The sequence below is a fragment of the Schistocerca nitens genome, chromosome 4, assembly GCF_023898315.1.
Source record: "Schistocerca nitens isolate TAMUIC-IGC-003100 chromosome 4, iqSchNite1.1, whole genome shotgun sequence".
Lineage (NCBI taxonomy): Eukaryota > Metazoa > Arthropoda > Insecta > Orthoptera > Acrididae > Schistocerca > Schistocerca nitens.
In genome coordinates, this window is record NC_064617.1 from 597,891,339 (window position 1) to 597,905,327 (window position 13,989).

The 13,989-nt window shown below is 42.7% G+C and overlaps 1 protein-coding gene across 1 annotated transcript in view; it reads left to right on the top strand.

Annotated features, from left to right (window-relative positions):
• Positions 1-13,989, top strand: part of LOC126252456 (juvenile hormone esterase-like) — a 124,880-nt gene that overhangs the window by 56,149 nt on the left and 54,742 nt on the right. The window contains exons 2-4 of the mRNA XM_049953351.1: positions 6,569-6,712; positions 7,023-7,167; positions 9,546-9,731. Coding sequence (XP_049809308.1) covers positions 6,569-6,712; positions 7,023-7,167; positions 9,546-9,731 — 475 coding nt within the window. The remainder of the gene's footprint in view (positions 1-6,568; positions 6,713-7,022; positions 7,168-9,545; positions 9,732-13,989) is intronic.

The window sequence follows — 13,989 nt, forward strand, 5'->3', positions numbered from 1 at the left end:
CATTAGATTCTAGGGAATGTTATCACGGTGTTCCATGGGTGAACTCGTTATCGTGGACCTTGTCCACCCCTACATGCAGTTTGTTTTTCCGTGGTACGATGGATCTAAACACAGAAGAATCTGTGGCACCGCATTGATCGGGCTTTTCGCACCATAGAGCCTCAACCGTGAGACCTAGGACAGCTGACCATGGCACTGGAGTCGTCGTGGCTCCACATTCCTGTCGGTACCTCCCAGAACCTCACTGGCTTTTTTCCTGCGTGTCCAAATTGGAATATCTCTCTGTGATGACCCATAATTATCTACGATTGTTGATGGATCTTTCAACATCCATTACATTTGTTGATGTCATGATACGAGTCTTATAGAACGTTGGGAGAACGTATTGGTTTAATGGCTTAATGTAATTCATCAAATTCAACATTACGATTTGGTTCATTATCGCGAAACTGGTTGAACCTTGATTCCGTAATAAAAGAGAATTAGCAGCTACAAGCGGACCCTAAAATTTTTAGAATATTTTACGATAATTTTTACAAGTTTTTTTTTAACTAAGGAAACACCGCCTCCATCCCCCATGAACCGTGGACCTCGCTCGCAGTGGGGTGACTTGCATACCTCAGCGATACATACAGCTGTACCGTACGTACAACCACAACTGAAGAGTATCTGTTGAGAGGCCAGACAAACTTGTGGTCCCTGAAGAGGGGCAGCTGTCTTTTCATTAGTTGCAGGGGCAACAGTTGGGATGATAGATTGATCTGGCCTTGTAACATCATCCAAAACGGCCTTGCTGGTACCGCGAACATCTGAAAGCAAGGGGAAACTGCAGCTTAATTTTTCCCAAGGACATGCAGCTCTACTGTATGGTTAAATGATTAAATGATAATGGCATGCTCTTGGGTAAAATATTCCGGGAGTAAAATAGTCCCCCATTCAGATCTCCGGGTGGGGACTGCTCAGAAGGATATCCTCATCAGGAGAAAACAAAATTGGCATTCTATGGATCCCTTAATCGGACAGGTAGATTAGATAATTTGAAAAGGAAACAGATAGATTGAAATTAGGTAAAGTGGAAATTAGTGTCGTTTGGTGGCAGGAGGGACAGGACTTCTGGTCAGGGGAATACAGGGTTATAAATACATTTCAGTTGTGGGTTTACTAACCAATAACAAAACAGGAATGCAGGTAAGCTGCTACGAACAGCATAGTAAATGTATTATTATAGCCAAAATAAACACGTAGCCCACGCCTACCACAGTAATACTACATGGCAACTAGCTCCTCAGATGATAAAGAGATTGAAAAAATATATGATGAGATAAAAGAAATTATTCAGATAGTTAAAGGAGGCGAAAATTGAATTGTGATGGGACTGGAATTCGATAGCAGGAAAAGGAGAGAAGGAAAAATAGTAGGTGAATATGGACAGGGGGGAAAGGAATGAAAGACGAAGATGCCTGGTATAATTTTGCACTGGGTATAATTTAATGATAAATGGAGGTTGTATAAGCGGAATAGACGTGGAGACACCAGAAGGTTTCAGATTGATTATATAATGGCTAGGCAGAGATTCGGAACCAGAATTTAAATTGTTAGAAAAATGTGGACCCCCAACGCAAATCACTGGTTATGAACTGAGATTAAAACTGAATAAATTGGAAGAAGATGGAAAATTAAGGATAAGGGTGTTGGATAAGCTGAAACAACCACAGGGCGTTGAGAGATTCACAGGAAGCGTTAGACAAAGGTTAACTAGAACAGGGGAAAGGAAAACAGTAGGAGACGAATGGGTAGTTTTAATAGATGAAATAGTGAAGGCAGCAGAGGATCAAATAGATAAGAATACAACGTCTAATAGAAATCCCTGGATAACACGAGAGATATTGAATTTAACTGATGAATGCTAGAACTTTAAAAATGCAGCAAATGAAGCAGGCGAAAGGGAATAGAAACGTTTAAAAAATGAGGCCTGCTAAGCAGGAACGGCTAGAGGACAGATCTAAGAATTTAGAAACATATTTCACTAGGGGAAAGATAGATGTGCCTACAGGAAAATTGAACAAGCCTTTAGAGAAAAGAGAAGCAGCTATACGAATATCAAGACTCAGATGGTAAACCAGTCCTAAGCAAAGAAGGGAAAGCTGAAAGTGGGAAGGAGTATACAGAGTGCCTTTACAAGAAGATGAAAGCAATATTACAGAAAGAGAAGTGGGTGTAGATGAAGATGAGATGAGAGATATTATACTGCGAGAAGAATTTGACAAGATACTGATAGAACTACGTCGAAATAAGGCCCCGTGAGTAGAAGACATTCCGTCAGAACTACTGAAAGCCTTGGGAGAACCAGCCATGACAAAACTCTTACAGCTGCAGCTGGTGTGCAAGATGTATGAGGAAGGCTAAACACCCTCACACTTTAAGAAGAATGTGGTAATTCCAATTCCAAAGGAAGCAGTTACTGAGTGATGTGAAAATAACCGGACAATCAGTTTAATAAATCATGGTTGCAAAATACTAACACGATTTCCTTACAGAAGACTGGAAAAACTGCTAGAAGCCTACCTCGAGGAAGATCACGTTGAATTCCGGGGAAATGTGGGAACACGTGAGGCGATACTGACCAGGTTACGGGAAGGCAAACCTACGTTTGTAGCACTTGTAGACTTGGAGAAAGTTTTCGACAATGTTGACTGGAATACCTTCCTCGGAATTCTGAAGGTAGCAGGGGTAAAATACAGAGAGCGAAACACTACTTACAACTTGCACAGAAACCAGACGGCAGTTATAAGAATCGAGGCACATGAACGGGAGGCAGTGGTTGAAAAGTGGGAGAGACAGGGTTGTAGCCTATCCATGATGTTATTAAATACGTACGCTGTACGAGCAGTAAAGAAACGCAAAGAAAAATGTTGAGTAGGAATTAAATTTCAGGGAGAAGAAATCAAAACTTTGAGGATTACTGATGACATTGTAATTCTGTCAAAACAGCAAAGGACTTGGAAAGCAGTTGAACGGATTGGACGGTGTCTTGAAAGGAGAATATAAGATGAACATCAACAGCAATAAAACAAGGATAATGCAATGTAGTCGAATTAAATCAGGTGATGGTAAAGGAATTAGAATAGGAAAGAAGACATTTCAAGTAGATGAATTTTGCTATTTGGGCAGCAAAATAATTATTGATGGTCTGAGCAGAGGGAATATAAAATGTAGACTTGCAATGGCAATAAAAGCATTACTGAAGAAGAGAAATTTGTTAACATCAAATATAGATTTGAATGTTAATAAGTCTTTTCTGAAGGCATTTGTCGGTAGTGTAGTCATGTATGGAAGTGAAACATGGGGGATAAGCAGTTTAGATAAAAAGAGAATGGAAGCTTTCAACATGTGGTGCTACAAAACAATGTTGAAGATTAGACGGGTTGATCATGTAACTAATGAGGAAGTACTGAATAGAATTGGAGAGACAAGAAGCTTGTTGCACAACTTGGCCAAAATAAGAGATCGGTTGATAAGGCATATTCTTGGACATCAACGGATCACCAATTTAATACTGGAGTGGGGTGTGGATAGCAAAAATCGTAGAGGGAGACCAAGAGATGAATACAGTAAGCAGATTCAGAAAGATGTAGGTTGCGGTAGTTATTCGGAGATGAAGAGGCTGCACAGAATAGAGTGACACGGAGAACTGCATCAAACTAGTCTTCGGACTGAAAACCATAGCAACAACAACAACAACAACAACAACTGAGGGAAATTGGTTTGCCCTTCATTACAGAAGGTGAATCACATTTCAGGTACCTAAAATAACTGCATTTTCGCTTTCGACAGAAATTATTGTGTATTTTCCACTACTGGCCAGATTCGGCTGTTAACATTTTTAAAGCGGTAGTTGTCGAGCATGAGGACAGTAAACATCAGTTTGTCCAAGCACACCAATATGTGCCGGGAAAATATAGAACTTAGGCAAGTAAATTAAAGTTACAGTAGTTTGAAACTCAATACATGAGAATGGAAATATCGGAACAATGTATAGCCCTTTTTAGGAGAAACGAACAAGATTTCTTTGCGCCGGTTTGTGACGAGAGATGAAACTTGGGTGCACTACTATACCCCAGAGGAAAAAAAAACAGTCAAAGCAGTGGGAACATGCTGATTCTTCGCCACCAAAGAAAGCAAAGACAATTCCTCCGGCGGGAAAGGTAATGGCATCAGTGTTCTGGGATGCGAAGAGGTTCCTGTTTGTAGATTATCTCCCCACTGGGCATACAATTACTGGAGAATACTAGGCTAACCTCCTGGACAAATTGCAACAAAAGATACGCAAAAAAAGGCCAGGCTTAGCGAGGAAGAAAGTCATCTTCTATCATGACAATGCGCACCCGCACACATGTGCCGTCGCCATGGCCAAATTACACGAACTAAGGTATGAATTGTTACCACACCCGCCTTATTCACCTTATATGGCTCCGTCAGACTTCCATCTCTTCCCAAAACTGGAAATTTTTCTTGGTGGACGAAGATTCACTTCAAACGAAGAATTAATAGCCGGAGTTGACAACTATATTGCAGGCCTGGAGGAAACTCATTTTTGAGATTTGATCAAGGCACTGAAACATCGTTGAAGCAAGTGCATCATTCTACAAGGAGACTACATTGAAAAATAAAAAAAGTTTCAGTGATGTAAGTACTTTTTTTCTATTCCGTTCCGAGAACTTTTTGAATCACCCTCGTACTACACTCCTGCAAATTGAAATAAGAACACCGTGAATTCATTGTCCCAGGAAGGGGAAACTTTATTGACACATTCCTGGGGTCAGATACATCACATGATCACACTGGCAGAACCGCAGACACATAGACACAGGCAACAGAGCATGCACAATGTCGGCACTAGTACAGTGTATATCCACCTTTCGCAGCAATGCAGGCTGCTATTCTCCCATGGAGACGGTCGTAGAGATGCTGGATGTAGTCCTGTGGAACGGCTTGCCATGCCATTTCCACCTGGCGCCTCAGTTGGACCAGCGTTCGTGCTGGACGTGCAGACCACGTGAGACGACGCTTCATCCAGTCCCAAACATGCTCAATGGGGGACAGATCCGGAGATCTTGCTGGCCAGGGTAGTTGACTTACACCTTCTAGAGCACGTTGGGTGGCACGGGATACATGCGGACGTGCATTGTCCTGTTGGAACAGCAAGTTCCCTTGCCGGTCTAGGAATGGTAGAACGATGGGTTCGATGACGGTTTGGATGTACCGTGCACTATTCAGTGTCCCCTCGACGATCACCAGTGGTGTACGGCCAGTGTAGGAGATCGCTCCCCACACCATGATGCCGGGTGTTGGCCCTGTGTGCCTCGGTCGTATGCAGTCCTGATTGTGGCGCTCACCTGTACGGCGCCAAACACGCATACGACCATCATTGGCACCAAGGCAGAAGCGACTCTCATCGCTGACGACGACAAGTCTCCATTCGTCCCTCCATTCACGCCTGTCGCGACACCGCTGGAGGCGGGCTGCACGATGTTGGGGCGTGAGCGGAAGACGGCCTAACGGTGTGCGGGACCGTAGCCCAGCTTCTTGGAGACGGTTGCGAATGGTCCTCGCCGATACCCCAGGAGCAACAGTGTCCCTAATTTGCTGGGAAGTGGCGGTGCGGTCCCCTACGGCACTGCGTAGGATCCTACGGTCTTGGCGTGCATCCGTGCGTCGCTGCGGTCCGGTCCCAGGTCGACGGGCACGTGCACCTTCCGCCAGCCACTGGCGACAACATCGATGTACTGTGGAGACCTCACGCCCCACGTGTTGAGCAATTCGGCGGTACGTCCACCCGGCCTCCCGCATGCCCAGTATACGCCCTCGCTCAAAGTCCGTCAACTGCACATACGGTTCACGTCCACGCTGTCGCGGCATGCTACCAGTGTTAAAGACTGCGATGGAGCTCCGTATGCCACGGCAAACTGGCTGACACTGACGGCGGCGGTGCACAAATGCTGCGCAGCTAGCGCCATTCGACGGCCAACACCGCGGTTCCTGGTGTGTACGCTGTGCCGTGCGTGTGATCATTGCTTGTACAGCCCTCTCGCAGTGTCCGGAGCAAGTATGGTGGGTCTGACACACCGGTGTCAATGTGTTCTTTTTTCCATTTCCAGGAGTGTATTATATTAATGTAGTATGCGCTAAGTGGTGATAAAATTAAATATAACATACTGCAGCGAGTCTCGTTTGCCTCACTTATCCATCATCAAAACTTGATGGCATGTTTTATATCGAAGAATGTGTACGTGTTGCAAGTTACCATTCATTCTGGTGAAATATTAGTAATGAAGCCACAGACTTTAATTCAGTTTCTTACTTTCTACTAACGTCGGTGTTCCATAATTCTTTTAAGCTGCTGTGTTGATCCAAACACAAACCTTTTCACAAAATCTAGAACTGATGGCCGGTATTCAGAAAGCATTTCCATCATTTGAGTGAAGTGAAAGGTTTGTTTCTGATAATGACCTTAAGATATATATACGATAAATAGCAACGAATTAGTAATGTGTACACATATTTACAGGATCCACAGCCGCCAGATGGATGGGTGCACATCCGAGATGCCACTATGCATGGGCCCGACTGCGTACAGAATGACGAGTTTTTCTTCCATACTGGAGTGTCTGGATCTGAAGACTGCCTTTACCTTAACGTCTACACACCTGAGGTATCCTGTTTTCTTAGGTTACTGAGATATTTTTTCAGTCCTTGAAAGTTAAAACTATTCCTGAATCAGAAGTAAGTGTTAATACTAGTATACTTGTGTCACGTTTTTCTAAACTTCATAAAAATGTTTAAAATGTTTATCAAATATTTATTTTGCTGCTACACATGCAATTTCTACAGAGGGCGCTACATGCGCCCTGTGATTTTAATGTAGGCAGTAGCCTTATGTAGTTGCACATGAGTGTTCATACAGTTGTACAGTTTCTATACGAACACGTTCTTCTCTATTGTTGTAATATAAATCTTTTCAGCTGTCACCATCCAGTCCACTGCCAGTCATGTTTTGGGTTCATGGAGGAGGATTTTTCTATGGGGGTGGCTCAGTCTATGGACCGGACTTTCTCTTGGATCATGATGTAGTATTAGTAACCATCAATTACCGACTTGGAACGTTAGGTAAGATAAATTATACTTTTTTTTAACACAGTGAAAGTGATGTTGGTTAGTAATAGTCTCTTCCTCGTTTCTCTCCTTTATGCAATTAGAGAAAACAGACAGTTATTGTTCTGCCATACCAGTAAAGTAATTTCGTCAGAGTTTTGATGTAAAACGTTTTTATGTCATTACAAACGCCAAAGTGACAAATTACAACTAAGACGACGATACGTAATGCTGAGGAAGACCTTTGCGACACATTAACATGTTCAATCGTGCCAAGCTTCCATTCAGTACACACCAAAAGCAAGTTCACCCTGTACATTTACGTCTACAGTAGGATGGGCTATATCCAAGGAACCACGCTGTACATTACGGTAAAAACCAGCTAAGAATGCTGAACAAGCCAAAAGATGTATCGATTACAAACTGTTTTTTTTAATATTTGACTCTATTGTAGAGGGATAATCACACGTACAATTTGAGCTAGTCTATATTATTACAACTGTATATTTTCAGAAAAATAGACCACTTCCTCTCCAGAACATTATAAAATTATTTGCACAATCAATCTGCTTCTGTCGTGCTTTACTTGCCATATTAGAAACTTCATAGCGACTTTGAGTCCCGCTATAACACATAGATGTGTAGCACAGTATACAAGACACTTCCGGGAATTACAGATTCAGTATTCGATTTCTCTTTCGAATTTGAATTACAAGAAAAGATAATTCAAAATTACTTTTCTCAATTCTAAACGAGTTTCCCCTCCGTCTTCACCCATGAACTCCATTACTTTGATTCCACTGATAACGGCTGTAGTGCACAGTCGGCAGTGTGCGTGTATGTATGTATGTGTGTGTGTGTGTGTGTGTGTGTGTGTGTGTGTGTGTGTGTGTGTGTGTGTTTGCTTTTGTGTGCTTGAGGATGCATACTGCAGCATACCGATGGAACGTACCTATTATTTACTATCTACAAAAGAGGTAGTGTTTGGCTAAGATACTCCCGGTAGAAGGTGACATATAAAAACGTAGCTTCAAAACTCGGGGCAAAATTTCAACGATACCTGATAAACTTAGCGCTTCTTACGTAGAACATAGAATTCTGCTCTCGGCACCTCACTACCCCAGTCTTCATTTATTCCTTAATAGAGAATTCTGCGTAGCATCATTTCTGCTCAAATTTAGCTATGATATACAGATCTCTACAGTTGAATTAAGATACATAAATCGTCTGCTTTTCCACATGTGTACCAGGAAAACAGTAACGTATTTTATGCAGCTAGATGTTTGTAAGTATGTTAATCAGCATGCGAAAACTCATAGTCTACCGATAGTCTTTGAGCTTTCGTGAGGTTTGGAAAGCAGGAGAGAGATACATTTCGGCTGTGAATGCTGATAATGAGACGTGCCAGGGTAGACCAGGGTTCGAGTACCCGAGAAGCTAATGGGTTCGTATTCGAGCACGATGAGGCAAAAAAATTTTGTACTTTCATAAGACTTAATCCTTACATTACTTTTCATTGTCATTTCTGTTTCAGATCTACATAGCGGTTGACATATTTACTGGATTTTCCCCTGTATTGCACGTGATAAACTATACAAACTAAGTGTCATTTAACTTCCACATGAAAGTACTGGCAGGACTTACGGTGTAACTAAACCATCGAACTGTCACATTAAACGCGTGTCGGGAAGCTACATGATGTGCGGGGTCCCCTACGTAAGCTGTTCCTTCAGAAATCCGATTGACAGCAAAACACAATAGACTTTTTTTCTGACTTCATTTCTGTGTGCGTTTTGAAGAACACAGTGGCGATGTAATGTAATTAGCCGAGGAACCTTATGTAACTTAATATTAATAACCCTAAATCTCCACAATGAAAGCCTGCTACAGGTGTAAATGTCTACGTTCTTGAAACTTCCTGGCAGATTAAAACTGTGTGCCCGACCGAGACTCGAACTCATGACCTTTACCTTTCGCGGGCAAGTGCTCTACCATCTGAGCTACCGAAGCACGACTCACGCCCGGTACTCACAGCTTTACTTCTGCCAGTATCTCGTCTCCTATCTTCCAAACTTTACAGAAGCTCTCCTGCGAACCTTGCAGAACTGGCACTCCTGAAAGAAAGGATACTGCGGAGACATGGCTTAGCCACAGCCTGGGGGATGTTTCCAGAATGAGATTTTCACTCTGCAGCGGAGTGTGCGCTGCTATGAAACTTCCTGCCAGGAAGTTTCATATCAGCGCACACTCCGCTGCAGAGTGAAAATCTCATTCTGTCTACGTTCTTATCTGTCAGTCTTTTATCAATAGACGTGTGGATGTAATTAGAGCAAATAAATAATTACTTTCTTAAGTGTGTACATAAATATGCCGCCTTTGCAACGCTCCCGCAGGTTTTCTTAGCACCGAAGATGAAGCTGCTCCAGGAAATTTCGGACTTAAAGACCAGGTGGCGGCGCTGCGTTGGGTACAGGAGAACATCGCAGCGTTTGGCGGTGATCCGGGCAGAGTCACGATTTTCGGCGAAAGTGCGGGGGCGGCCTGCGTACACCTCCTCGCGCTGTCACCGCTCGCCAGAGGTATGGAGGCTGATGCTTTATCGATTCATTCATCGATTCACTAAAAGCTTTGTATATTCTCATTTATTCACCGTTCGTTTACTTTTACAAATACAGATCTACTGTAATGTGTACGTGAGCAGCATCGCTTCTATGTGTGTTAAATGCAACCGATGTCAAAATACAGTTTGATGCGTTTTCACTCAAGTTGCGGTATAATCTTTGATGTTGTTGTATCGGATCGGGTTATTTCATATTCTTTCCCAGAGTAAATTAGTGCTGAAAAACATGAATCGGATCAAACAGTATCGTACACCACAGCCGACCATTCAAAACGTTCAAGATATGCTTCCAAGTTTGCGTTATTAGCCCACTCTTTTGTTCGCTGTTCCCATTATTTTCGTCTAGTAGCTCGGACTGTAGTGTCGATTACATGACAGCGCACTTTCGATCACTATGGAGGAAAATTACCCGTCGGAGAGCTATCGAGAGGAAGTAGAATGAGAATCAGGACTGCGAAAACTAAAAGACAGCTTGTAAATGTAGCTCAGTAAGTAATAACACTTGACGTATTTTAGGAATGACCATTTTCAGTGAAATTTGTAATGTCGGCTTATTGATGTGTTATTCGTGTGGGAAATATTGCATAAATGCATGTTTATATGCTTTAATTGGCCTTTGCTCTTGTAGTTATAACGTGAGAAGACGAATTTTGTTTTAGGTGCTTCAACCAAGATCCACATCTCAGTAATCCTGAGTCGCCTTGTGGTCACAAATAAGCCAGATTTAAATGAGGAAGCATCACAGTATTCTACCCAGCGAAAGCAAAAATATAAAGCGTACAGCATACCTAATGAAGTGTAACAAGATCATCCACAGACTCAATTATATAAAAATAAAAATATGAAATTGAAATGAACGTTTTGAAATCATATTATGTGAAAACCTGATTGGATCAAAACGTATTTTGTTCAGTGTATTGGTTCAAAACGTATTAAGTGCAATTTAATAATTAAAATGATGCCTCAATCCATTGGGAAATGATTTCAATCATTACTAACCCTCGCACATAACCTAAATACCTGGATCATGTCGTCGACTATTTTGACATATTTCGTTTGGTTAGGAAGCGAAAGGTTTTTCTCGCTTTTTGTAAAATTATGATCTGCGCGCGTAGTACGATTTGTAACGATGCTCCTCATTTAGAGTACGAGCTGCACTCTGCGGTGTTATCGCGTTTAACAGTTACTTCCGAAACTCATTATTCATGCGCACGCACCATCACTAAAGTTATCTCTTGTAGGTACTGACGTGCGAGCCGCTTGAGGCCTAGCAAACCGCGCGACTTTGGAAAAAAAAAAAAGGTAGGCGTTGGGAGAAGGTGGCACAATACATGTGACCCATAATTCACTCGTTTACTAAAGAAAAAACTTTTGAGAACGCTATTAGCGAATTACAAAATGTCCCAGGAAAGGTAATAAATACTATCACTACTGTTTGGGGCATGTCTAGCACAAAAAATATCACAAATACACTATTGGCCATTAAAATTGCTACACCAAGAAGAAACACAGATGATAAACGGGTATTCATTGGACAAATATATTATACTAGAACTGACATGTGATTACATTTTCACGCAATTTGGGAGCATAGATCCTGAGAAATCAGTACCCAGAATAACCACCTCTGGCCGTAATAACGGCCTTGATACGCCTGGGAATTGAGTCAAACAGAGCTTGGATGGCGTGTACAGGTACAGCTGCCCATGCAGCTTCAACACGATATCACAGTTCATCTAGAGTAGTGACTGGCGTATTGTGACGAGCCAGTTGCTCGGCCACCATTGACCAGACGTTTTCAATTGGTCAAAGATCTGGAGAATGTGCTGGCCAGGGCAGCAGTCGAACATTTTCTGCATCCATAACGGCCCGTATAGGACCTGCAACATACGGTCGTGCATTATCCTGCGGAAATGTACGGTTTCGCAGGGATCGAGTGAAGGGTAGAGCCACGAGTCGTAACACATCTGAAATGTAACGTTCACTGTTCAAAGTGCCGTCAATGCGGACAAGAGGTGACCGACACGTGTAACCAATGGCACCCCATACAATCACGCCGGGTGATATGCCAGTATTGCGATGACGGATACATGCGTCCATTGTGCGTTCACTGCCATGTCGCCAAACACTGATGCGACCATCATAATGCTGTAAACAGAACCTGGATTCAACTGAAAAAATGATGTTTTGCTATTAGTGCACCCAGGATCGTAGTTGAGTACACCATCGCAGGCGCCCCTGTCTGTGTTGCAGTGTCAAGGGTAACCGCAGCCATGTTCTCCGAGCTGATAGTCCATGCTGCTGAAAACGACGTCGAACTGTTCGTGCATATGGTTGTTGTCCTGCAAACGTCACCATATGTTGACTCAATGATCGAGACGTGGCTGCACGATCCGTTACAGCCATTCGGATGAGATGCCTGTCATCTCGACTGCTAGTGATACGATGCCGTTGGGATCCAGCACGGCGTTCCGTATTACCCTCCTGAACCAACCGATTCCATATTCTGCTAACAGTCATTGGATCTCGACCAACGCGAGCAGTAAATGTCGCGATACGATAAACCGCAATCGCAATAGGCTACAATCCGACATTTATCAAAGTCGGAAACGTGATGGTATACATTTCTCCTCCTTACACGAGGCATCACAACAACGTTTCACCAGGCAACGCCGGTCCATTGCTGTTTGTGTATGAGAAATCGGTCGGAAACTTCCCTCATGTCAGCACGTTGTAGGTGTCGCCACCGGCGCCAACCTCGTGTGAATGCTCTGAAAAGCTAATCATTTGCATATCACAGCATATTCCTCCTGTCGGTTAAATTTCGCGTCTGTAGCACGTCATCTTCGTGGTGTAGCAATTTTAATGGCCAGTAGTGTACATTAAACGTATTCGCAGTTGCGAATATGGATAACCATCAGCTTCACAACGAAAGGACGACAGTTACCAGACAGACTGGAACCTAGATTTTCCGCTTATCTCCAGCGATCGCCTTACCAGTTTTTTTATTTTGTTCCTAATTGTTCGTTGTATTTGGTCGTAGCGGACGTCAGATGACACCCATTGAAGGTCGTTGTTGATGCATTCACTCAGTTTTATTATTACAGAGGACCATTCGACTATCCAAGCTCGTCATACGACCAGATCCAAACCTCCAGATGTGATCAACCATAGGTCTACAACCTGTACTCGTACATCCATTACGTATATTCTCGTACAAGAGAGACATTTTACTTCAAAGTCGCTGGCCCGGTATCGGCAGATAAATGCGATATGGCAGTGTCGGTATTATTTCGAAGAACGATACAAATTTCCTTCGGACCTTGATTCATGTCCGAAGTGACAGGTACTCCAGCGACTAAGCCGTTACAAAATACATGAAATGTATTCGCAGTTGCGAATTTGTCCTCCTGTACTTAATAGTATCAGCAGGAATCTTACATGCATTTGGTTTTCTAACGGACGCCTGACGAATAAACCGTGGCCCTTCTTCACATGCTCTTAGCATTGTAGGACCACTGTGTTGACGATATTTCTGTGCTTCAGTCCTCGAACGTGCTGCCTCTAGGTCAGTGGATATCTGAGGATACTGGCACCAGATGAATGAAGCCAGTGAAATCAAGTAGTACGCGACCTGTGACGGTTTATCTGTACATTTATTACTGCGCTCGCTGTGTGACCTGCAGCTTTACTCCTTCGTTTTCTACTACAACTATTATTACAAGATAAATTTTATATCTTCATGAAAGTGCAGAAGAGCACCTCTTTCCGGGTGCTGACAGGGCTACTAACTGAGTTCCTTGGCCATCGCTGATAGAGTTTCATATTGGCTGTACCAAACTTTTAAGATCTTAGTACTGTGGCTCTGAATTCGTTTCCTGTCTTTGTCATACCTACCCGATAAGGAGTCAACGCCGGTACAGTGCTTTAGGTTTTGTCATTTTACGGTCACATTTGTACTTTCCCAATGTCCTACCACCAAATCCAAGTCATTCATTTGGGTTCATAGTACCGGTTTTATCTACATACCATTTAATAATACGGCTTCTTAATATTACTTATGGACATCCAAACGATGTAACAGTCACATGAAGTTTACCACTTATCTTTTAATTTTTAATCTTTTGCTTCTCTTGGTTTTAGGTATTATCTCGTGTTTATCACATAAGGAGAGCTGCCATTCTGTATACGACGTGAGAATTAGTTTAAATCATTTT